The sequence below is a fragment of the Ictalurus furcatus genome, chromosome 20 (genome assembly GCF_023375685.1).
Source record: "Ictalurus furcatus strain D&B chromosome 20, Billie_1.0, whole genome shotgun sequence".
Lineage (NCBI taxonomy): Eukaryota > Metazoa > Chordata > Actinopteri > Siluriformes > Ictaluridae > Ictalurus > Ictalurus furcatus.
Window position 1 is genome coordinate 19,677,609 of NC_071274.1, and position 23,729 is coordinate 19,701,337.

Genomic DNA, 23,729 nt, shown 5'->3' on the forward strand with positions numbered 1-23,729 from the left:
GAAGAAAGGAAGTTTTCAAGCTTCTGAAAAATAATTCTGTCTCCTGTAAACTGACTTAAGTGGCATTTTGTATGGAATAAAAACATTTCAGTTCCAGCAGAGACACTTGCTGACAACTGACCAGAAACAATGAGCTACTGAAATTACAGAGCCTCTGAAGGGACCTTTACATAAGCATACATACTAAAAATAAATCTTGTGAGAATCTTGTGTCTGCACATGATCATTTTCCATGATAGATTTTTTTCTGAAAGAAAAGGTCATGATGCAATGTTTTAGGTAATTATAACATGCTCAACACTTACTGTCACTTTCAGAAAAATATGTATGTTTTTTGTTGTTGTTGCTGGGTTTTTTTTGGCTTTTTTTTGCTGCAAAGGTCCTTTCAGGGGCTCCATAATGCATACATATGATAATAAAAAATTATACAAGCATATTGGCATACAAGAAAACAGTAAACTCAGCCATATACGTACTAAGAGCTACCAACATAATCAAATCACTGCATGATTATATTCTTACTTTGTTTTCTCTGTCATGCTTTTTATTTGTCATTACTTTATCTGTAACTGTAATATTTTTAGTGGCCTTCTAACTAACCATAGTCTCTTAGTACATTTTTTCACCCACATAGTTTTTGTTATATTGTTTTGCTTTTTTTTCAGTAACTTTGTTTCCAGTAATAGTATTATTTGTGTCAAGTTTTTCTTTTTGCAATTTCTAAAGTCTAAATTTAGTTTACGTACATGTTTGATGTGCTTCATTAGGTGTGTGATGACAATTGCTAGTAATTGTTCACAAATATTTGCATAACAATGAATCATCAGCCAAAATTGTATAAGAAATAAAACATTTGGACATGCTGTTTGCACAACTCCTCTGCAGAATTTCCTCTTCTCTTTGTACATCAATTTCCTGAATTCTCATTGCCTGTGGCTTTTAATTTGAAACTGTATTAACTTAAATTTACGACAATTTCATATTTGTTAAAGACTTTAGTTTCAGACTAAATTTCAGTCTGAATTTCAGTGAAATTAAGCCTTTTTATGACCTGGAAACCCTAAGATGGGGATATAACTGTTAAAGTAAATTATGTTGATAAATAGTTTATGAACCATAACAGTGAATAAACTGCTACTCATAGAGGAAGTCAAAAATGTAGAACAAGTTAATTAATAACTAGCCCTCTATAATATGGGCCCGGTGATGATGAAAAACATCCAGATATTGTGGGAACAAAACCATGTAGAGGTTTGAAGGTCAGAAGGAGTATTATCTGTTTGTATTATGGTGTTCTCAAGCCTGCTGAGAAATCCTAGATCTAGCCAGAACACCACAGTAATCTTCAAAATCAGACCGAAAGTAATCTATGTAGTTCATTGTTATAGGACATTTACTGTATAATGTATACAGTAGCCTACTGTAGGACAGCATGGTCAGCATGGTCCGGAGGTATGTGTTTGTTTAACCAAGCTTAAAACTATTTCTCATTAGAAGATAGAAAGCTAGTGTAAACTGAAATTTGCATAGCACCATTACTCAGAGGTTCAGGAATAACAGCCAAGAAGTTATAACCCTCCATGAGAAACTAACATGTGGGTAGTTTTATTTGGTTAATTGTCTACATTTGTTTGAATAGGAACATTGTAAAACAGGTTTAAAACATGGTGAATCATTTTATACTTCCCTATCAGTGATGGGCAGTATTTCTGGTTCATGTGTTTCAGATACGTACAGTATTTGAAATACAAAATGCTGTTTACTAATTTATCATTTCAAAATAAACATTTTGCAAAACACTTTTTTGTAACGTTGCATTTTGTATTCTGAGAATAGAGAAATGTGTTTTGTAAATGTTTCATGATGAGCCATACATTTTTGTTGTAGTCCAGTATTTTGTAGGTTTTTTTTTATATATATACATTTACATAAATTTGGGTATATTGAATTATGTAACAAAAATATTTTCCATTTCCTGTGCTCTACTCTGTCTTGTCAAACTTACTGTGATTCTCTATAAAGCAAGTTGTAACAAAGGGGTTAGTAATTATGCAATCGCAACTTTTACTGTATTGTTATTATTATTTCTTATTCTTATTCTTATTCTTATTCTCATACTCCTCCTCCTCCTCCTCATTATTATTATTATTATTATTATTATTATTATTATTATTATTAATATTTTATGTTTTATTTATTTATTTATTTGTTTGTTTGTTTTACATATTTAAAAAATAATTTCTACAAATAATTTTCCAGTTCAGTATTACACGTTATTTTGTGTAGATTCTTGGCACAGACCCTAACTAAGTTCATTTCAATTCAAAGTTGTAACTTTACAAAATGTGGAAAAGTTGAAAGGGGGGCGGGGGGGGGGGGGTTGATGGGGAGGGCTTTAGGGGGAGATATACTTATGCAACGCGCTATAGCCTACTTCAACTTTTAGCTCGACACTACCCCCTGGTGGGACACCTGACAGTTTTGTATAATTGGATTGATATAATTGAGATTTAAATCATGTTTAACAATGGTTTTGGTGTGTGTGTGTGTGTGTGTGTGTGTGTGTGTGTGTGTGTGTGTTTGTAGGGTGTAAATGAGGATAGAGTGTTAAAAGTAACACTAAAGCCTTTTTTTTTGTAAGGTGTTAGCAGCTTTTCACGTAGATCAGGAGGCTGCATTCTTCTCTCTTCTCTCCCGTTCTTTATTTAAATCTTCTGATTTGTAGATTTGAACCTTTATTAATAACCAATAAACACTTAAACTGCTCAAATACTGTGCTTATGCAGGCTTTTCCACTCTATATTTCTCTCTTATGCTGCTCACGGATTGTGCTGCTTTTGTGTAGCGGAAGTCCCAGAACGGTCCCAGAACCTTCCGTTCAGGGAAATGAGGTTGGGAAAGAGTTTCTAAAAGGAGTTTAAAAACCTCTGAGAAAACTGCATGGGTGTCATGTTGCTTAGTGCTCTCTAAAGAGTCAGAATCTTAGAAAGCACCATTTTGTATAGAAGGGTCTTTGTAGGATTTTGGTTGGAAATGTGGCCTGCCAAGCCAGCAGAATGTTGTGAAGTTGGCAAGACACTAACAGTTGAGCACTAGCAGTTGAGAGCGTACTTGTAGACCACCACCATCATCATCATTTGGACTTATGATAACATTTTGCAGTTTGAGAATATATAACATTGATGAATAGGCCTAATGATTTAAAGAATAAAAAGAAGCACCACTCTTTTGTGAGTCTATGGTCACACTAAACATATTTTCTATTAAAAACACTTTGAGATTTTATGAAATAAATAAATAAAGAATCTGACACCTGTGACACCAGTGGAAAACATCCTTACAACTGGCACTCTACCTCAGTGTTCCTCAAACTTTCTCAGTGTGAGGCTCCCCTTGTATAGGGTGCATCCCTTTGTGGCCATTTGATATGTTTTCTGTGTTCTATTATGAATAACATATGAGTAGCCATGCGTCGCTCTGTACATCATGTTAAATAACCAACCTGTATACATTATTAAACAACTAACCAAAATAAGGTCAAAATTTTGCAGGAAAACCGACACAACGTTATGCCAGAGTCAGATTACAGAGATTAAAAATTCATTAAGTATGTAAGAAATGGACACAACACAACACACACACACACACACACACACACACACACACTTGCATTTTACAGCATCAGCAACAAATCAGCCCTATCCTATCTAGAACAACTTTCAGTCTCAATCAAAAACATGTCCTGGTGCTAGTTCATCCATCCTCTGGTACTCTAAAACCCTGTTGAGGAGGTTAGCAGGCTATACTAGCCTATAAAAGGAAAACACAAGACAAGACAATGATTGACAACATGCTAATAGCTGTTCAAGTATCTTTGGTTGTTATCTGGTGGTTGTGATAACATGTAATGTTGTGGTTGTTGAGGGTATTGCCTGTTTATTGTGTACACATAAAAGGTGTCCCTTTAACTTTGTGTGTTTAGGAGTTTTGTGCTAAATGTGTGCTACACAGTGTGTGATTATACAAATGAGCTGCTTGGCTAATCACAGACTCAGAACTGACGCACAAAAGGGGCAAAGTGTGTGTGTGTGTGTGTGTGAGAGAGAGAGAGAGAGAGAGAGAGGGGGGGGGGGGAGAGAGAGTTTAGGAAGCAAGAGCTGCTTGCATGGTCCTCTTCCTCATGAACGGAAGTCTGTTTTTTTTTTTACCTCAGATTTTTACCTCAGGTTGTGTGGCGCGAAGCGCGCGAGCCGAAGTTATAATGTAATGAACGCGAGGACCTGAACCACCAACGGACGCTTGATGTAAATTTTTGTTTCCCCAGTAGGGACACCATTAAGCAAACCGCCAAGGTAAGAGCCTCAAACAGACACTTACGCAAACGTACAACGATTTAATCGATGTTTTTTTATTGAACCGACAGGTTTACGTCTTAATTCGAACTTCATTCTCTGTAATGGGACAGAAAGAGGTTCATATAAAATAAGTCTGAAGTGAGCAGCAGCGACGTTAGCAAATTAGCACTTACCCTCAAAAACCATGAGGCGTTTGAAGAAATCAGACTTGACAGCAAATTGTTAATCATTTCTAATATTAATAATAAATAAGCAAATATGATGGAAGAAAAAATCAGGACCTGTATGGTTACGCAATAACTATAGAACTGTTATCTGACCTCTTTCATAGATTTTATTGCTTTTATCTCTAATAGACTCTGAATGTACATCTTTAGGGATAAATTGATTGATTACTACATAATTCATTTATTTTTTTGTATACATACAGTTCCTGCAGTCCTAATTTTTAATTAATTATTTCATTCATTCATCTTCTCATTCACACTTAGTGATCTTTGGACTTGTCAGTCAACCTAGTGCAATGATTTTGGTGCTGTAGATGGGAGGAAAATGGAACCTGAGCTGAGCTCAGACTTGAACCCGGGACCCTTGAGCTGTGATGCGCTTATGTTTTATACCGGTCCTAACTGCTCTGACATAAAGAAATCTAAACACTCTGTACACTCTTTATCATCATCGAGCCTTCTTGTCAGTTTCTGACCCCAGCACAGGAAGACTGAATAAAGAACAAACCAGCACAAACTCATTACTAACCTTAAATGATTATTTGGCAAACAAAAAGAGTAAACGAATGATGTACAAGTTTATAACCTGGCCATATGATATTAATATTAACTACAATATTATGTGAGGGTTTCAATGTAACCGCCATAAATGAAAATGACAGGAAACTGTTATATGCATATTCTACAAGGTTCAGTATAACAAATGAACTGAATAATTAGTTTAGTGTAATGTCAGAAAACACTGGGCCCAGGTGAATGCTGAGTAAAAAAAAAAAAATTGTTCTTTCTAGGAGCCTATAGAAGGCTTTCCACTCACACGTTCCAAGAACCGTGTGGGCTCTAGACATAACCTAGAGAGAGAGAAAGAGAAAGAGAGATTTGATGACAAAAAGGGATGCTGAAGAGAGGGATCTGTTGCGTTTAGCCCAGGGGGATTATTTTTCACTCTGAATACTAATGAATAGTCTCCTTCAACCCACATCTCTCTCTCTCTCTCTCTTTCTCTCTCTCTTTCTCTCTCTCTCTGTCTCTCTCTTTCTCTCTCTCTCTCTTTCTCTTTCTCTCTCTGTCTCTCTCTCTCTCTCTCTCTCTCTCTCTCTCTCTCTCTCTCTCTCTCTCTGGGTTTGTGTTTTGCTCACACACAGACTACAAAAATCTGTTTGTTGTTGATCTGTTGTTTCTTTCATCGGTGCTTTCAACAATGTAATCCATTGTACCAGAGAAAGAGACCAAGAAAGAGCTGGCCAGGAATGAAAGCACCAGAAAGAAAAGTGATGACTAAATCTAAATAGGTGGCATAAAATTGTAAATCCTGTAACTGAAGAAAGTGCAGAGAGATTCCTCATTCGCGAGAACGTTTTGCAGGACCATAGTGTCCTGCGTTACTGATAACGATGTTAACAAAGCGTAAAAGAGACAGAGCAACAGAAGAGGGGCGAAGGAAATAAATTAGTATTCGGTTATTGTAGCTGTTGTAATTATAAACACTGCAGCTTGCATAACTGCAGGAACAATGCCAGTAGTTTATGTAATGACACAACACCAGAGATGGTTTGAGATGTTGATTACCGATTGAACATTCTTGTACTGAGTGTATGTGTGTTCATCTAGAATTTATACTGAATGCAACTTGTGTAAAAGCAAGTGTTTGTTGACCATGGCCTGACCTTTTCCTGGACCTTAGCAGCCAGGGTCATTTCCTCAAGGCAACATTTCAGCAGTGAGTGTGCGAGGAATCCTGTTCCACCTGAGGTTTTCATGCCCAAAAAATACAACTATGTACTGTAATGGGAATCATGTTGAAGTAGTACAACGCAGTTGTAATAAAATTCCACACTTTATAAATGCTATTGTGAGTCTAAATTGGATTTAAGAGCGTTTGCACCAATCCCATGTGTACCAATCACTCCCAAAACACACAGCCACGCAAAGATAGACTAAAATAAGTGGACCACAGAGTATGAGAGAGAACAGCTCAGAGGAAAGAGGTGTGTGGTAACAAGCAACAGAAGGACAGAAACAAATGGAGAGGAAAAGATTGGTGAACAGCCTGGGAACTTTAAGAAAGTGACTTTTTTCCGTCACTTAATGCCTCCCTTTCGTCCATTTTTTTCCCTATGCCGCAACAAGTAGCCTCTTTGTGTGTTTAAGGCAGCTCTTGTGTAAAGCAATACTCCTTCCTGTTTTAATTCATCAGATAAACACGGTTTGCCAGGTGCTTTTACTTCTTGTGCTTCTTTTCATTCTAGCATACTTGCATACTGGCCTGTTTGCATACTAGTCTACTTAAATACTCACTTGCTATATGAGCAACCTTCTCAATAATAATAATATTTTGACACACATTCGAGCATTTTCTAGAGTACTAATTTTGCAAGTGGTGTTGTGATATAGTTAACAAAAGCAGCATTCGTTTGACGACCCCTTTAGGGATCTCACCTCTGTGAGATTTTTGTGTAAAACTGAGATTTTGGGTTCTTGTTCCATCCCTATAATAGACTACTTAGCAGAGGTATAGTATGGAGGTGACAGATTGTTGTGGTTTTTTTTCAGATGACATCAACACTCCATGGGCAGAAGGTGTGCCACTCACAGACACAGACAGATGCCCTGAAGCCACTACTCGGAGGGACAGGATTTGGAACTGAAACACCTCGCCTCCGTCGGCGCCTAATGTCCAAAGATGGACGGAGCAACGTGCGTGTGGAGCACAGGAGCGGGCAGCATGCACTGTACCTACGTGATCCATGGACGACCTGTGTGGACATGCAGTGGAGATACAAGCTGCTCATGTTCAGTGCCACCTTTGTGGGCACCTGGTTCGCCTTTGGCCTGCTGTGGTATCTGCTGGCTCTGGTGCATGGAGACCTGCTGGGTGAGTAGTGTCTGGCTGGACAGACGACTATTGTCGCACTGACACTGATATAAAGGAGCTCAAATTTCAAAACAGGTCTCCTACCCCACAAGAGGTGTGTGCATGGACCAATCTTACTCCCACTCAGTTATATGATTAAATAATAAATTTACAGGACTGAATATATGTGGTAATAATGATGGCTGTGGGGAAAATGTAGGGGAAATGAAGTAGGTTTCTCTTTATCTTCAGAATTCGATCCTCCGGCCAACCACACATTGTGTGTGATGCAGATGCAGACGCTAACGGGAGCTTTCCTGTTCTCCCTGGAAACGCAGACGACCATTGGCTATGGTTTCCGCTGTATCACAGAAGAGTGTCCATCTGGCATTGTACTTCTCGTCATCCAGCTTCTCATTACCACCGGCATAGAGATCTTCATCACAGGAACCTTCCTCGCCAAGGTGCTGCATCTGGGCCACAATCATTCACACAGCGACACATGCACTACCACCACTTCCTATTCTAACTCTCGGCTTCCACTTCACTGTTACATCCTTACATATACTGACAACCTTGAACTGACATACATTCCCATCGTTTGCTTCAGCTAGCCTGGATTAGCTGAAAACACCTATGGCCAGTGACAAACGAGCTGACATTTTGAGGCACGTGAAAATTGGCATTCATATAAACGGATTATTTTATGTTCTCCTGTTGGCATTAGCATATGGTAAAATCCATAATGAACTTTCTTTTACTTTCACACTATCCGTTGTTACCCAGATGAGGACAGGTTTCCTTCTGAGTCTGGTTCCTCTCAAGGTTTCTTCCTCATATCATCTTAGGGAGTTTTTCCTTGCCACCGTCGCCACCATCGCTTGCTCAATAGGGATTTATTCACACAATTAAAATCTGTATCCTGTGTTTATATGTTTCTGTAAAGCTGCTTTGAGACAATGTCCATTGTTAAAAGCGCTATACAAATAAAATTCAATTGAACTGAGTTGAATGTATTTAAGCGTGCATATCGGATTAAACATACAATAATTTGCAGAGAGTTTGATGCCTATAAAGCTGGTGGCAAGATGCCTCTGAAGGACTCTGTCTTTCTTACACTCTCACACACTTTCTGTCAGGTTGCTCGGCCCAAGAAACGGGGGGAGACAGTACGTTTCAGCCAGCATGCTGTAATAGCCAATCACAACGGGCAGCCGTGTCTTATGATCCGGGTGGCCAACATGCGCAAGAGCCTCCTTTTGGGCTGCCAGGTAACGAACTAGAGGAGGGGTCTGTTACTGAATTTCTCAGTATTTTTCATTTCATCTACACTACCGGTCAAAAGTTTGTGGACACTTGACTGAAATGTTTGATTAAATGTTTGAAATCTGTGTTGTAGACAAAAATATAATCGTGCCGACGTATTCATTTCTCTCATTAGAAAACTAACACTTTATTTACAAAAATATTTCTGTAAACGTACAACTATTAAACGTACGACTCGGAGCGAAATATTCCGAAAAGCAGCCGATAAGTGTCCAGCGTCGGTGTGAACTCCTTTAATACTGTTTAAAAAGCAACTCAGGGAAATTCCTCAAGAAATCGGTTGAGAAAACACCAAGAATACATTTCTGGAAATTCTAGGCAAAAAGGGGGTCTACTTTGAAGATGCTAAAATACTAAATTATTTTGATTTATTTTGGATTTTTTTTATCACAATACTCCAGAGTTTTTACTTTATTATTATTCTAAAATATGGAAAAATAAAATAAAATAAAGAGTCAGTGTGTCTAAATTTTTGACTGGTAGTGTACATTTTTGTTTGCACATAGATTCAGTGTTATCTATATTGAATCATACTAGGCCCCCAGAATGCAGATGAAATGTCTATTCGACACTTATTTAGGCTATAAACAGATCTATTTTCTCAAAAGAGATAGTTACTGTCCTAACCCTGTGGATAAGGTGTGCGGTTTGATAACGCTGGCAGAAATAAAGTTCTTCAGCTTTCTTTGCTACACAGTGGTTGGATCAGCCTAGTGCTGCTCAGCAACTATGACAACCGATACACACTGCGATGAAGGAATAATTCTATACTGGATGTGCGTTATGTGTTTGAGTGACACCAAGATGAACTGTACAGGTGACTGGGAAGCTGCTCCAGCGTTGTGCGCCTAGAGAGGGTGAGACAGTGCGCCTAGACCAGAAGAACATCCCATTCAGTGTGGACACAGCCAGCGAGAGCCCATTCCTTATCCTCCCCCTCACCTTCTACCACACTATCGACAACGACAGCCCCCTCCGAGCATGGGCTGCCCAGGGTATACTTACTATAGTAACTGTGAAATGAAAATGACAGAAATTTGAAAAATAATGTCTTCATTTATATTATATTTTGGATGTAGAACCAGGCCATGCTCATTTGTCCAGTAGTGTGCGTTTTGGACACTATCTGTTTGGCCGATGCACTTTTGATTATGTACTCTCGTCAGGCCCTCTTTGGAATCTAACAGTAGCTCGTAGCTTTTGCTTAAACATTTGCAAATCATGTGCATCAAAATTTGCCCAGAGTATTCCTGCATATTCTCAAACGCACCGAAACGTTTCAGTCTAGCCTGAACTAATACCTCCATCGCCATCTCTTTCCGTCTTTCTCTTTCTGTCACTGTTCTCTTTCTCTCTGCGTCGCAGGTGTTGGATGGACCGAGCCGGAGCTGGCTGATTTCGAGCTCTTGGTGATGATGAGCTCCACGGTGGAGCCAACATCTGCTATGTGCCAGGTGCGCACGTCCTACCTGCCTGAAGAGATTCTTTGGGGCTATGAGTTCCCACCCATCGTCTCTCTGTCTCCAATGGGGAAATACGTTGCTGATCTTGCGTACTTTGACAAGGTCGTCAGGGCCAAGACCCCGCCCATATTCAGACAGTCCTCACAAGGTCAGCAGGATTACCATAGTAGCGGAGAGGGAGGAGACCCAGAGAAAATTCAGTTGGAGCTGAGTTATAGAGAAGCAGGCCAGGAGAGGGAGAGGGGGAAGGGGAGAGATGGGAGTCCATCAGGAGTTAGAATAAGTAATGTGTAACACACTTATAGTATATACCTACACACACACACATACACTCACACACACAGTAGCACGTGCCATACTTAACAGATGACGTCCAACAAAATGTCCTGATATTAGAAGTAACAAAACACCACAATCCTAATATATAAAGGGTAAAAGTGTAACACTGAAATCTTGTTAAACTACTCATACCACTGGGAAACATAGGTACTAAAATGTTATTATGTCATTTAGATACAGTATATTAAGCTACTGTGTATAAATAAGCAATATTTAACCTGGTCTTGTCAAGGTGGAAATAGTGAGATAATATCTCCCTCTGGTGGCTACACTTACTGCCACTAGTAAAGATGCAGTGTAATTGGTTTTCAATAAACCTTTATAACTCGTCTGAACACTTGGACACTGCCGAGCATATAAATAATAATCATGATGATGATCACAAAAACAATTATCTGATGCAGATTATGATGCAGACTGAAATTGGGAACAATTTTCGATTTCAACTAGTTGTTCTGTCACTTCGGGTATGTCCTTTTGTGTCTTGTTTTTGAACTGTAATGAATTGTTGTAATGAAGGAACCAATGACCATTATGACACTGAATACTAAGAGTACACACATGACATGGTGAATGCTTAGAATAATAAAGGTTTACTACTTTGTGAATACTTTCATTAATACAGGGTGAAAACAATAAGGGAAAAAATTTAATATGTTCACACACACACACACACACACACACACACACACACACACACACCTCCACACACACGGAGTTTAAAAGACATTATATATCTTCTCCTAGCTCTATAACCACAGCATAATATAATTACAGAATGGAATATCCACAAATTATTGTTTAGCATCTTGAGTTTAGCCTCATCCATTTCTTGTTCTGCTAGGGTTTAAAATGGAATAGCACTTTGTACGTATGCCAACCTCACTAACTCCTTTCATGTGATATGTCAAAATTTCTTAACCACAAGCCAGTAGAGAATGGTAATACTATACCCACACTTGTTAGTGCACCGCAAAAGCTTTTATTGCTGGATTTAGTCTAAATGAAATTTAAGTTAAAAAAATTCCCAAGAGGTCAAAACGAGTTCCTCTTTTTGTAACACACCTCATTTTTTTTCCTGCAATTTTATTCAGAGAAGGAGAAGTAGATAGGATGACAAACAGGTTTTTCTGCTTCTAGGAATTACACATTTGCAAAGCACGTTACCTATAAATAGTTTTCCTTTCACTCATTTACATATAGATCTACGAAATGGTAGTAGGTAGTGAGGGGTTACGGTTCTTCAGAGAGCAGACAAAATGGGGAAAAATAAGGTTATGTTTAGGCGCACAAGGACCAAGTATGGCAAAGAGAAGTGTATGTGGTGCAACAGTAAGCAGCCACATTTATAGTTTTTAACAGCATTTGAAATGTGGTCAAAAAATGGCCCAAATGTAATAAATTCTAGTGTTGAATTTCAATATCCAAAAAAGAAAATAATTCAGCTGTAAACATGCAGTCTCCTCAACGCTGAATAATGACTGTGTCCTGGAAAACCAGATTTGCATGACTTACTGTTGGGGTTTGTGTAAGAAGAAGGTTGTGAGTTCAAATCCAAAGGCAAAATCTCTTGCCCTTGAGCAAGACTTTTAACATTTAATAATGAAAATAATGACATTGCTATATTCTCTGATGCTTACTGCATACAGCTACATTATAAAGATGTTAAGTTTCCAGTGGTCAAAGCTGATGGTTGACCTATTCAGCAGCGTATAACCAGCATAACAACAGTATCATTCATTGTGGTGAAGTGAAGTACAACTCCATCGGTGATATAATCTGGTTAGGAAATTCAATGATGCTGTCTATGGCCTTTATGTAAAATGAATAATGGTTAGCTGTAGAGGAACTAAAGTGAAAATGGAAACAAAAACCGTATCTACATAATATTATATTTTATTGTGGTCATTTGTTAAATGAAATATTTCTTGTTTCATTCATTTATCTTCAGAAGCATCCTGGTTAGCGACACAATGGCCTTACTGTAAAATTTTACTACATTTCAATAAAAAAAAATTATTTGCAATAAAACTATTAATCTCATCAAATAATTGCAAAATAAAGTGAACAAAGACTCATTTTTTCTCCCCAGAGTGAGATTGTTTGCAGCTTCCTTGGCTATAGACTTCTGAAAACCAAAGACATGTGGATTTGATTCAGAGAATTTGCCTTAGTTGAAATGTTTGGGAACACCTTGTCTTTTCTGAAGTGCAAAAGCTGTGCAAGAAATGTGGAGAGGGAGGTAATTCTGTAACCCAATGGCCTGTCCAATCACTTTAACCCAATTAAGCCTCTCTGAGAAAAGTTGGATCAAAAGGAGAGAGAGAGAGAGAGAGAGAGAGAGAGAGAGAGAATCAGTTAAGTATCAGTTAAGTATCTTTGCCTGTATTTGTTAATGGGTAAATTTTACAAGTATTATAATGTAGGACACTTTGTTGTGTTTGTTTCTTTATTTTCTTGCTTTAACAGCAGAAAGACCACATTTTGGGGCTATAAACTCTAAGCTTTAGAAGTAACACCACTTGATCAAAATTGGGTAACATCACAGTAATGTGAGTAGCAAAGTTTTACTAGTTGAAATCTTATAGCTGTTATTTTTTTTTCTGTTAGAAAAGAATAGTGTTCTTATAGGCTATGTTTGATTAAAAAAAATAATGATTGCATTAATGAATTTGCATATTTTGCCCCACTTGATTAAACAGACTAAGACGTGGAACGAGGTATAATGTCGTTTATAATAATAATAATAATAATAATAATAATAATAATAATAGTAATATAAAGAAGAAGAATATGCCCACCTCTTCACCAAAGAGGTTTTTCTCCTTAAAAAAAATATTAATCATAACATATTGCCGGGACTGAGAAATCAAATATGAAATCAAACTGCAGTAGATATCAGCTCACTGCACTGCGGATTAGATGAGCTCTCTGCACATGCGCTCTTTACTGTGGTCAGTGGACTTTTTCCCTCTTTGAGAGCTGTCCAACTTTAGTTTAGTAATTTTCTTGTCATTACTACTGTGTCATGCACATATTAATGAATGAATAAATAAATAGCTGATCATTGTCTACAATAATATGCAGCAAAGAAATAAACAAATAAAAATAAAATAAAATAAATTTGTGTTGGATTAAAGCCCTGTTGGACACACGCGACCGTTAAGGGTTAACTCTGTGAATAAACAAAGGGAATTTAGCATTTTTATTGGGCCCTGATTAAACTGTATCTGGGTCTGGATTCGCTCCGGAATGCGGCTTTATAAAAATTTAATAGCAGAAATTCAGTTGTTTGCTTGTCAGCAATGTGCTACACACTAGTAAATTCTGTTTATTAATATACACAAAATAATACATAAATGACTAAATAAAGAGATGTTCAAATATTTTAAAGGAATGACAAAATGCGTATGTAGTATTTCTTTTGGTTTTGTTAATTTTGCCATTTCTTCTATTTATTTGTGTACAGTTTTCCTTCTTTTACGCATATATTTATTTTGTATTTATGAATTTATTTTATATTTATTTATTAGGTTATTATTAACTCTTTATATTTATTCTGTTATTTTTAAGCCGAATTCTCCCGACAATTACATGCACCAAATTAAATATCAAAATATAAATATTCTTAATATATTTATTTCTTTGTTTTTTGTTTTTTGTTTTTTCTGTAAGTCTGCATTCCTAGTATGTAGGCTTATTTAGTCTATCTGAAATATTATTCAACCCGTCCAGGGTGTCCCCTGCTGTGCTCCATGCCCCCTGGGATAGGTTCCAGGTTCCCCGCGATCCAGTAAGGGTAAGCGCTACAGAAAATGGATGGATGGATGGATGAAATATTATTACTTAATAAGCAATATAGCATTAACTTTTAACACACCTGATACTCATGAGCTAATTACCAAGGCCACAAGTTAGAGGAGGAAAGACACTACACTCTACAGGGCTGCGACCTCCAGGACCTGCAGAGGTTCACATATAGAGACTTCATATAGAGACTTCATATATATATATATATATATATATATATATATATATATATATATATATATATATATATATATATATATATATATATATATATATTCAAGTTATAAAAAGTTAAAAGTTAAGTTAAAAGTTAAGTTAAGTTAAAAAAGGGTTGGCGTGTCAGTGAGACTTGATTGACAGCTTCCTTATTATCACAATGCCAAAGAAATCCAGAAATATATAAATATATAAATAAATATAAACATATTAAAAAAAACGACACGTAATGTAATAACATGACATGTAATAAGATGACATGGATAAATAATCTTATAAGTAAATGTCCTAAATTATGTCAGCAATTCATTTACTTTCTGCCTATGTTTCCTGTTTGTTTTTAAAATGTGTATTTATTATTTTAAAAAATTATTAATTCATTTATTTGTTCATTTTCGCCGATTTATTCACAGATAATAAATGGATGGAGTTTGCAATTTGCTGCAGGCACACATTTTACACATTTGCTATTGGAAATCAGCGCCCTCTAGCGGTTAGTGAGTGAAGTGCTCCACGGTGCAACGTTTCATGTTTTTTGCAACAAGATTTAATGTCTGCAAATTAATAAAAGCGCTCATGGTCCATAAAATACATCAAATGTCTGAGATCGCAACACTATCTCACAATTGATAATTCACAAGAAAACACACGAGATAACTCGTATAAAGGGCTACAAATGGTCAGGATTAGGGTTAAATTAGGGTCAAGATTAGAGATTATTCATAATGACATAAACCAGTGAAATCATTATGTACGATTTTTCGGTAGTATGTGACTGCGTTGTTATCTAGGCAATAAATCTATTTTCATTTTAAATATACATTTGCGTGTTTGTGTTGTTATGATTAGCCTACATGTAAAATTGCAAAAGCTCGTTTTATGGCTGTCACACAGAATCTCACAGAAATGCAAATTAACTAACTGGGACTTCAAACTTTACCTGAGCAAACCATGTGGAAAGCGTGAAAACTATGAATTTACTAATTTAATTTATGCTTATATGCTTAGTGACTACAGTATAATAAAAGTTCATTTTAATTAGCGGGTCTCAATTCAAAATATAATTTTATTTAAACAAGTCAGCAGTATTAAATTACAATATAATTATTTTATGAATAGTATAATTCTTGTTTTTGGGAGGCTAGTTCAGGAGCTGCATGAATATTAAAGTAAATATTAAACGTTAAAGTATTCCGAGATGGAATAAAATAATATTACACTGGAATGAAATTGAATGATTTAATCTTTTACACACATATATATATATATATATGTGTGTGTATATATATATATATATATATATATATATATATATATATATATATATATATATATATATATATATATATATATTTTAAGCAATTGCAAAATATCAGAATATCTCCATATATTCTTCATCGCCATGTATAGTAGTGATTTGGAATATTGTTCATCGTAATGCATAAAAGTAAAGCTATAAAAGTACAATGTTCCAGTGATGATCCTGTATCACTCAGTCAACTCGGGGTTAGTTAGAGAAGTTAGTTTGCACATCTCTTATGTAAGCAATTTTCGTGCTTTTGGACAACATATAAGATTTGAGCATTTAGGAACGTTTGTCTATAATAATATTGAACAATTCCCGGACTTGCAGAAGCCAGGGAGAAGCCTGCATTCCGACCAGTGTTTATTGTACTGTAAATAGTGATGACCCTCATTCTTTCATTTCAATGGAGTCGAGGTGAAAGCTGCAGAGTTCAATTCTATTATAATTCCATGACAGGCAGAAAGGAAAGAGGGGGGAAAAATCCGACTCTGCTAAATTTAATATAAATAGTGGAAAGTTCGGTTTAAATAAATAAATCATGGGTTAATATATATTGTGTGTTGTATTATTTATAGATTTATGCATTGAGTGAGAATTAATGGAAAATATTAGAGCTGCAATTGCAAATTTTTTTTAATTAAATTTTATTTATTTATTTTATTTTTAATTTTTGTTTGTTGCAGTTTTGTATTTGGAAAACATCTCCTAAAGATTAAACACACAATAAGTAACTCGTGGCTTCAAATGTTTTAATGAAACTAGAAATATCCAGCAGCACGAAATCAGTCGTTGAAATCAGTCGTTGAATTTTTACTTACATTAACTTTCAATTTTAAAAATAAATAAATAAATAAATAATGTTATCCCACTCGTGCGAATTCTTTCGAATTTGTTTGCATTTGCGTACGTGTTCTCGAACTAATTTGTTTACAGCATGTCGGCTGTAAATAAAGCTCCAGAGCCACACTGACTGTAAGACATTGTAGGCTATAGATGTAGAAGATAAAAGGTTTGTTTTGGTGCTCGGTTTGAAGAACACTGACAAGTGCCCATGTAAACATTTTACTTTCAGGATAAATGATGAGTAATTATCAAGCGCATGTTAACACACCGCACTGACCTCTGGCCTGACCTAGAACACAACAAACAATTACATAGACTATATATCCAGTAAAAATGGAGACCAATTTAACATTCCCCATTTTAAATGAGTTCGACCTTTTATATGGATTTAAAAGGCACACAAAATATATGCTAAATCTGATAAAATGCGACAAACAAACAAAAACGTCACATGACCTCCTTTAACCAGTAAAATAACTGACCTGTAGTAAACATTGACGTTGACCTTGAGGAATGTTGCTAAGTGGCTTGATTTTTTAAAACAAATATAATTAAATTGCTAAATGTGATTTTTCAAGAGGCTATGTTTTTTTTTTGTTGTTGTTGTTGTTGTTTTTTTGTCATTGTAGATTATGCTAAAAGCAAAACTCCACAGAACAACATAACTGCACACGTACCACTTGGTACATAAAGGGTTAATAACTGTTAGTTTCACCATAATTTTACTGTGATGTTTAAACGAAAGTCAAGATACATATTTATATTCTTATTTATATTATTCTTATTTATATATTCATATTTATATTCTCATTCCGCCAGGTTCATTAACGTTTCCAATTCCTCCCCATTTAAGTAGAAATTACATTGATCTATAATTCATTTCACTGTTTAAAATGGAACCTAGTCTCTGCCTAGTCTATATAATTTCGTTTTTTCTTTTTTTTTTTTTTTAGAAATCTTAAACTGCAATATAATAATATCCCTATGTGAAATGAGCTAGAATGTTTGTAAAGTTATTTCCGTTTTCCATATTTAAAGTTCTGCAATCGAATATTTATTTATTTTTGATAAGTACAGGGTTGTCCCTTATTTGACCTATAAAAAGTTCAGTATCAGCTTTATTTATAATTTGTTTATGCCGTTAGCAGTGTCCTTTATGCTTTTAGCTACTGCATAACTACTGTGAGCGCCCAAACCCATATGGAGGTGATTTTCACTTGAAATATTTATTGCACGATTAGCCATGCAAGTCTATTATGCAGTTACTGTTCCAGATAAAAGAAAACTTAGAATGGTTGCATTTTTCATATTTGCAATGATTTTCGTTTTGCCCTACATGTTGCCTCTTAAAAATATTATTTATTTGTTTGTTTGTTTGTGTATTTATTTATTAATTTATTTATTTATTTAAATGTGTTAAATAAATGAATGAATAAACAAGCAAACAAACAAACAAATAATATTTTTAAGAGTCAACATGTATACTGGCCTCCATTTGCACGATTTAAAATTGTACACAATTTTTTTTTATTTTGCAGTGACACAAAACTGTAAAGTGCGTGTATCATGTTCAGATTGTAAAGAGAGCCTTATTATAACTTATATTTTACACAGTATCGTACATTTTAAAACCATGCATGTATTTGATGTAATATCACCTTTTTTTTTACACTAAAATATGTGAATTTACTAACCTATTCATAATATGTCTAATATGTCAGTTATCAATATTGAAATGTAAGCAATATGAAAATGTGAGTCATAAGTTCCACTAAATTATTATCTCTGTTAAAGAAAATATACAAACGAAATGATGGTCAGAACTCTACAAGGATTCAAATGGTCTGTTTACTTTACAGCCAGAAATCATTCTCTGTTCAAATAAACATTTTTTTTTTTTTTTTTTTTACGAAAGACAAACATTCTTTTTGGGTCACTATTAATTCTTAAATGAACGATTAATATATATATATATTTATAAGACTGGCCTGGTGGCTATTTCATATTTCTGCACATCCAGAATATTAATCTACAAAAGAAATATTTCACCAAAGTATTTTATTTAAAATAAGTGCCGATTTAACATGGTCCCAACAATGTCAATATTTCAATAGAGTATCAAAACAATTTCAACGAAAAGAGGTCTGGTCTGGTGATTTACGATTTTTAAAAATACAGATTAATTTCCAACGATCTAAAAAGCTATTATGTCAGTAAGATAGAGGACTAATCTACACTGGATGGAGTAAACAACAGACTGGGGCTACTTTAGGGCTCACAATAATCATATAAACACACTCAGCTGCATTTTTAAAACACTGGATGAAGATGAATTTACACAGACCAAGCTTATTTTCTCTCTCTCTCTCTCTTTTTTTTACACAATGACTTATCGGCTGTAATTTGTTTTTCTTAGATTTGATATTTGCATGTGTGCTCTGTAGGCTACATGAGCCGAAAACTAAAAAACATACAAGCTGTCTGCCAGGCAAAACCCCCCCGGTGTTGAATTAACACACTGTGTGCTAATATCGGCACATCTGGACACACTGTGAAAGTTCATTCATCTTTGTTGGTGTTAATTCAAGACTGCACGAGATTATTCTGTGCTGTAAAAGCTAATTTCACATTGAAAATGCAGACTAAGTGTTCAGGAGAGATCCTTATTAGCGAGACCTGCAATTCAGAGCCAATTTTTCAGTGTTGAATTAATACGCATACTGATAAATGAACATCTGTATGCATATATCAATTAAAGCTCTACAAGGATTAATCCAACCCAGGGGATATATATAGAGATATTAATTTTTTTTTTTTGCTTTCTTCAGAGCTACCCTGTATCTATTCCTTGTAAGTCTCGAGAGGGAAAGAAATGTAAAAGGGACCTCCCCAGGCGGCTTAGAAAACGTTCACAACACTGAGTCGTCAAGCAGTTTCCAGTTTTGTGGCTCTCGTTTCCGCTTAAATGTCAATCCGAGAGTGCAAGGCTGAATGCTTGGCTTCGTGGTCCCAGTACGAGTAGAGGTCGGTGGGCTGACGCGCGGCGCAGGCGAACTGGAGGCCCGCCGCGCTGTTGCCTGGTACGGGTGAAGGCGCGGACGCAGCTCCGCTTAGCTGCTGCGCCTGGTGCTGGTGATGGCTCACGCCGTTATACGAGTTCATGACGCTCGGAAGGCCCATGGCCTGCATGCGGGAGTACGGGTTGTAGGACGCAGTGGAAAGGCCTTTCACGTTGATGGCGCTCACGTCGCCTGTCCCCATCTGGCACGACGCGTACGACGACATGGGCGGCGGAGGCGGCGGAGGAGGAGGCTGAGCGAGCGGCCAGGCGTTGTTCATGAAGCTCGGTTGGATGTACTTGGGAGGCGACAGGTAACCGTAGCCGTCTGCTCCGAACAGAGACTTGCCGGGCTGGAAATGGGCCGCTGGAGGCCTGAAAGGCCGCTTCATCCGCCGTCGGCGCCGGTAATTCCCCTTCTCAAACATGTCCTCGCACGCCGGGTCCAGCGTCCAGTAATTCCCCTTGCGCTCTCCGCCACCTTCACGCGGCACTTTAATGAAACACTCGTTCAGGCTCAGATTGTGGCGAATGCTATTCTGCCAACCCTTCTTGTTCTTCTCATAAAAGGGAAATTTGTTGATGATGTACTGGTAGATCCCTGACAGGGTCAGGCGCTTCTCCGAGCTCTCGCGTATGGCCATGGCGATGAGGGCCACGTAGGAGTAGGGTGGCTTCTGGGACGGGTCCGCTTTCTCCGAGCCCGTTTCGGTCCGGACCGGCTCGTCCTTCACGAACTCCTCCGTCTTCACCGCGTTGGTGTCGTGCACCATCAGGGCCATTGCGTCACCCTCTAAGCCGTGGTAAGATGCCATCGCTCCTGAAACATAACAAAAACAAACCAAAACATCAACACAGAACACAAATAGAGACAGGTTACAATGGAGATAGAAAGGCACGAGCCACGCGAGCCACCTCTCTCACGCACCTGGTAATTTAGGAATTATGTCCTCTTCTTTGCATGCCTGAACTACTGAAGCGCCATAGAAATGGAAAGAACTTCTCCCGCGATATAGGTGCGCGTCTCACAACTCCGTGTCCACAAACTCCAAATTGCGCCGCGCACTTCTGCCGGTTGTTTCCTCTAAAAGCTCACACGGCGCTTTCTTCTGCGTTTGGCGCATCCTATTCGCCCAGAGACCTGCGCTCTGACGATGCTCTGGGTTCCGCTTTCGTCACTCTCTCTCTCTCTCTCCCTCTCTCTCTCTCTCTCTCTCGGACTGCTCTTGAACCAAGGCAAAAGTATCAGTGTCCTCGTTTAAAGTTAATATTGGCCACTATGGACACACACAATATTAAGGCATTAAGATTATGCAATCCGATATTTAGAATTGCTTAATATGATCAAAACTATTGGAACAAGATATACCTTAATGTAATAGCTCTGGGGCTTTTGTTTTTTAATGTAGCTTAGCTAATTATCCAAATAATTCTCTGAATAAAAGTTGAATGAGGGCAGATCATTGGTTTGGGAGGAAAAGATGAAAGCTGTTTTGTTTTTAAACCCATGCAACAGGAGGCTCAGTGGTTCACTTGTGCAGGTGCAACAGCATTGTCCTGTATGTCAACACCTTCCATTCACTCACCTCCCTATTGACTGACCAGAAAAAATAGTAATAGTAGACGCTTAAATATGGGCTCTTAAATAATATGAATAAGAATAAGAAGCAGAAAAAATATCAGTACACTCTCTGAGTAGAAAGAAAGACAAACTGTACCATTCCTTGTCATATTTTGGACTTGTTTTACCTAGGAAGCTTTACACTAAAAACTAATTATGGTCCATTTTGATGTACATAAAAGATGTACAGGTATCCATGAGGGTACCACCTCCATGACAAGGAAACGTACAGTTTAGTGCTGTAGCTTATTTGTATTATCTGATAATAATAATAATAATCATCATCATCATCATCATCATCATCAGCGTCATCATTTTCCCAATGGAACAATACTTGCTGTTACTGCTTCATTTTCAAAATGAAAACAATAAATAAATCAAATCAAATAATAATAATAATTATCCAGTTATAAATTCATCCATTATAAATCACGTGACTATTTTATAATATAATAAAAGTGGTGATGTCAAACAATAAAGGCTTTAGTGCTTAGCAAGGCACTGTTTCAGTTTCACAATCAAACTGCAAGACGTCATTTCTGAATCTCTGCAGGCAAAGGGTGATATTTTAGGGAGATTTAAAACAGTTTTTAAACTTCCTGCCTGCTGCTTTGAAATGAGGATGTTTACGGTTCAGAGTGCAGGAATGCGGAGGGATATAAGCTCTGCAGGTCAGCGGGACAGCGCACATCTCCTTCGTTTTATTTAGCCTGGACTGAACTAAAGCTCAACATTCAGCCCATGGGCTACTACTGCACTGTTCAGAAAGCTATAGCGCAATTTCAAGACAAGCATAATATCTTGAGAGCTATTGCTTGGTAGCATTTGAAATCACTTAATACGATTTATGAGATTCTTAGATTATATTGCTGTAGCCTATATTATTTGAGGTAAGTGCAAGTTGGTTGTAATGACATGCTTAAGATCTTGGTGACTTTATGAAACTGTGAGACTTCATTTAAGTTTTTAAAGTTGAAATGAACCCTACATACTGGACTTTTGTGTTCCTCGTGGTGTGGAGTTCCTATTACAGCACTAATGAATCGGCGGGCGCTTCCTCACTTTGTAAAGCCCAGGATTGACCTCTGCCTTAAATTACAAAGCTGTACAGAGCACTGCTGCTCTTCCTGAAGGTGCTGCTCGGTGTGTCTGCTTTGAGAGTACAAACCATGTTTACCTTTCTTATCAGTGACAGGAAACTTATGGGAAGCTCTGAGCCTTTCTTCCAACAACTCGCCTGTCAAATTATTATAATGCATTGCACCTTGGGATAAAAATATATCTATAAATCCTTAGCCCACTGTACGTGGGACTGACACTTACGCTACTTCATTTATTTGATGGATATTCCATAACGATCCAGAGATTGAAGATAGCATAGGTTGCTTTTGGGGTTTTTGAATGGATCCTACACTGTATGTAATTGTTTATGAAGCTGGAAGGGGGAAGGGGTTAAAGAAATATGAGCTGCAGTCAAAGTTCAGCTACGCCTGATAGATGTGGTTTTGACAGATGCAATAATTGGTTTGACAGTAATGCAGTTTTTTAATTTTTTATTTTATTTAATTCTTGTAAAACCTAACAGTACAATGTGACCCAATCCAGCAAGGCTACTTAGAGAGAACAAGGTTAGTCTATATAATTTATCCCTAGTCCAAATGCAGATTGCGTAGAACATTGTCAGAAACTGAAACCTTTCAACCACAACTTTCTGCATCTTCACACCACTGGAACCCTAATGAGTGAAAATAAAAGAGCACACATATAGAGTACATGTATGTGACAACATGTCCAATTTATTTCTTAACATTCTGTGAAGCTCATTCGCTAAATGGGAAGACAGATAGTAATAACTGCATACGTTTTTGATAATCTCAGGCAGCCTTGAGTGTAATACATAATTTAAACCTGTCAGTATTGTAAGACTAAAATTTCTTCCTGTGAACTGTATAACTGACTTTTTTTGGTTCATTTAGCCAGCTAACACATGACTCACTACCATCAGAAACTGAGCACGTATTCCAACTTGTCTAAAGCTATAAAGAACTGAATGTTAAGAAGATGCATTGAGTGATCGAAAATGGTGTCAAATGAGGTTCATATAATGGCACTGAGATGAAACTTGTGTCCAGTGTGTCAGTAGTAGTTGAAAGTATGTGTACGTGTGTGTGTGTTATCTGGAAATTCTTTCTTCCTTTCAGATTGGGAAGATATCAAGATGGAATTGGAATAATTAGTCCCTATAAGCTGTCAATTTGTTAAAAAAACAAAACAAAACAAAACCCCAATGGAAATTCAAATCTCAGACGGC

General features: G+C 36.9%; 2 protein-coding genes across 2 annotated transcripts; one reads left to right on the plus strand and one right to left on the minus strand.

The window, feature by feature from the left end:
- Nucleotides 1-4,132: 4,132 nt before the first annotated feature.
- Nucleotides 4,133-10,899, plus strand: LOC128624438 (ATP-sensitive inward rectifier potassium channel 10). The gene is made up of 6 exons (XM_053652093.1): nucleotides 4,133-4,352; nucleotides 7,136-7,457; nucleotides 7,689-7,900; nucleotides 8,576-8,707; nucleotides 9,580-9,757; nucleotides 10,128-10,899. Exons 2-6 carry the CDS (start codon nucleotides 7,136-7,138, stop codon nucleotides 10,517-10,519), a joined length of 1,236 nt encoding a protein of 411 aa, XP_053508068.1. The 5' UTR covers nucleotides 4,133-4,352; the 3' UTR covers nucleotides 10,520-10,899.
- Nucleotides 10,900-19,700: 8,801 nt separating this feature from the next.
- Nucleotides 19,701-21,140, minus strand: foxl2b (forkhead box L2b). The gene is made up of 2 exons (XM_053652096.1): nucleotides 20,726-21,140; nucleotides 19,701-20,617 (listed from the first exon to the last, which is right to left on the minus strand). The coding sequence occupies exon 2, from the start codon at nucleotides 20,610-20,612 to the stop codon at nucleotides 19,701-19,703; it is 912 nt and encodes a 303-aa protein (XP_053508071.1). The 5' UTR covers nucleotides 20,613-20,617; nucleotides 20,726-21,140.
- Nucleotides 21,141-23,729: the final 2,589 nt, after the last annotated feature.

Excerpts from the sequence above, each read along its gene's own strand:
- LOC128624438 (XM_053652093.1), top strand. The coding sequence starts at position 7,136 with ATGACATCAACACTCCATGGGCAGAAGGTGTGCCACTCACAGACACAG. Across the intron at positions 7,458-7,688 it reads GGTGCATGGAGACCTGCTGG|AATTCGATCCTCCGGCCAAC; the intron begins GTGAGTAGTGTC and ends CTTTATCTTCAG. Across the intron at positions 9,758-10,127 it reads CCGAGCATGGGCTGCCCAGG|GTGTTGGATGGACCGAGCCG; the intron begins GTATACTTACTA and ends TCTGCGTCGCAG.
- foxl2b (XM_053652096.1), bottom strand. The coding sequence starts at position 20,612 with ATGGCATCTTACCACGGCTTAGAGGGTGACGCAATGGCCCTGATGGTG.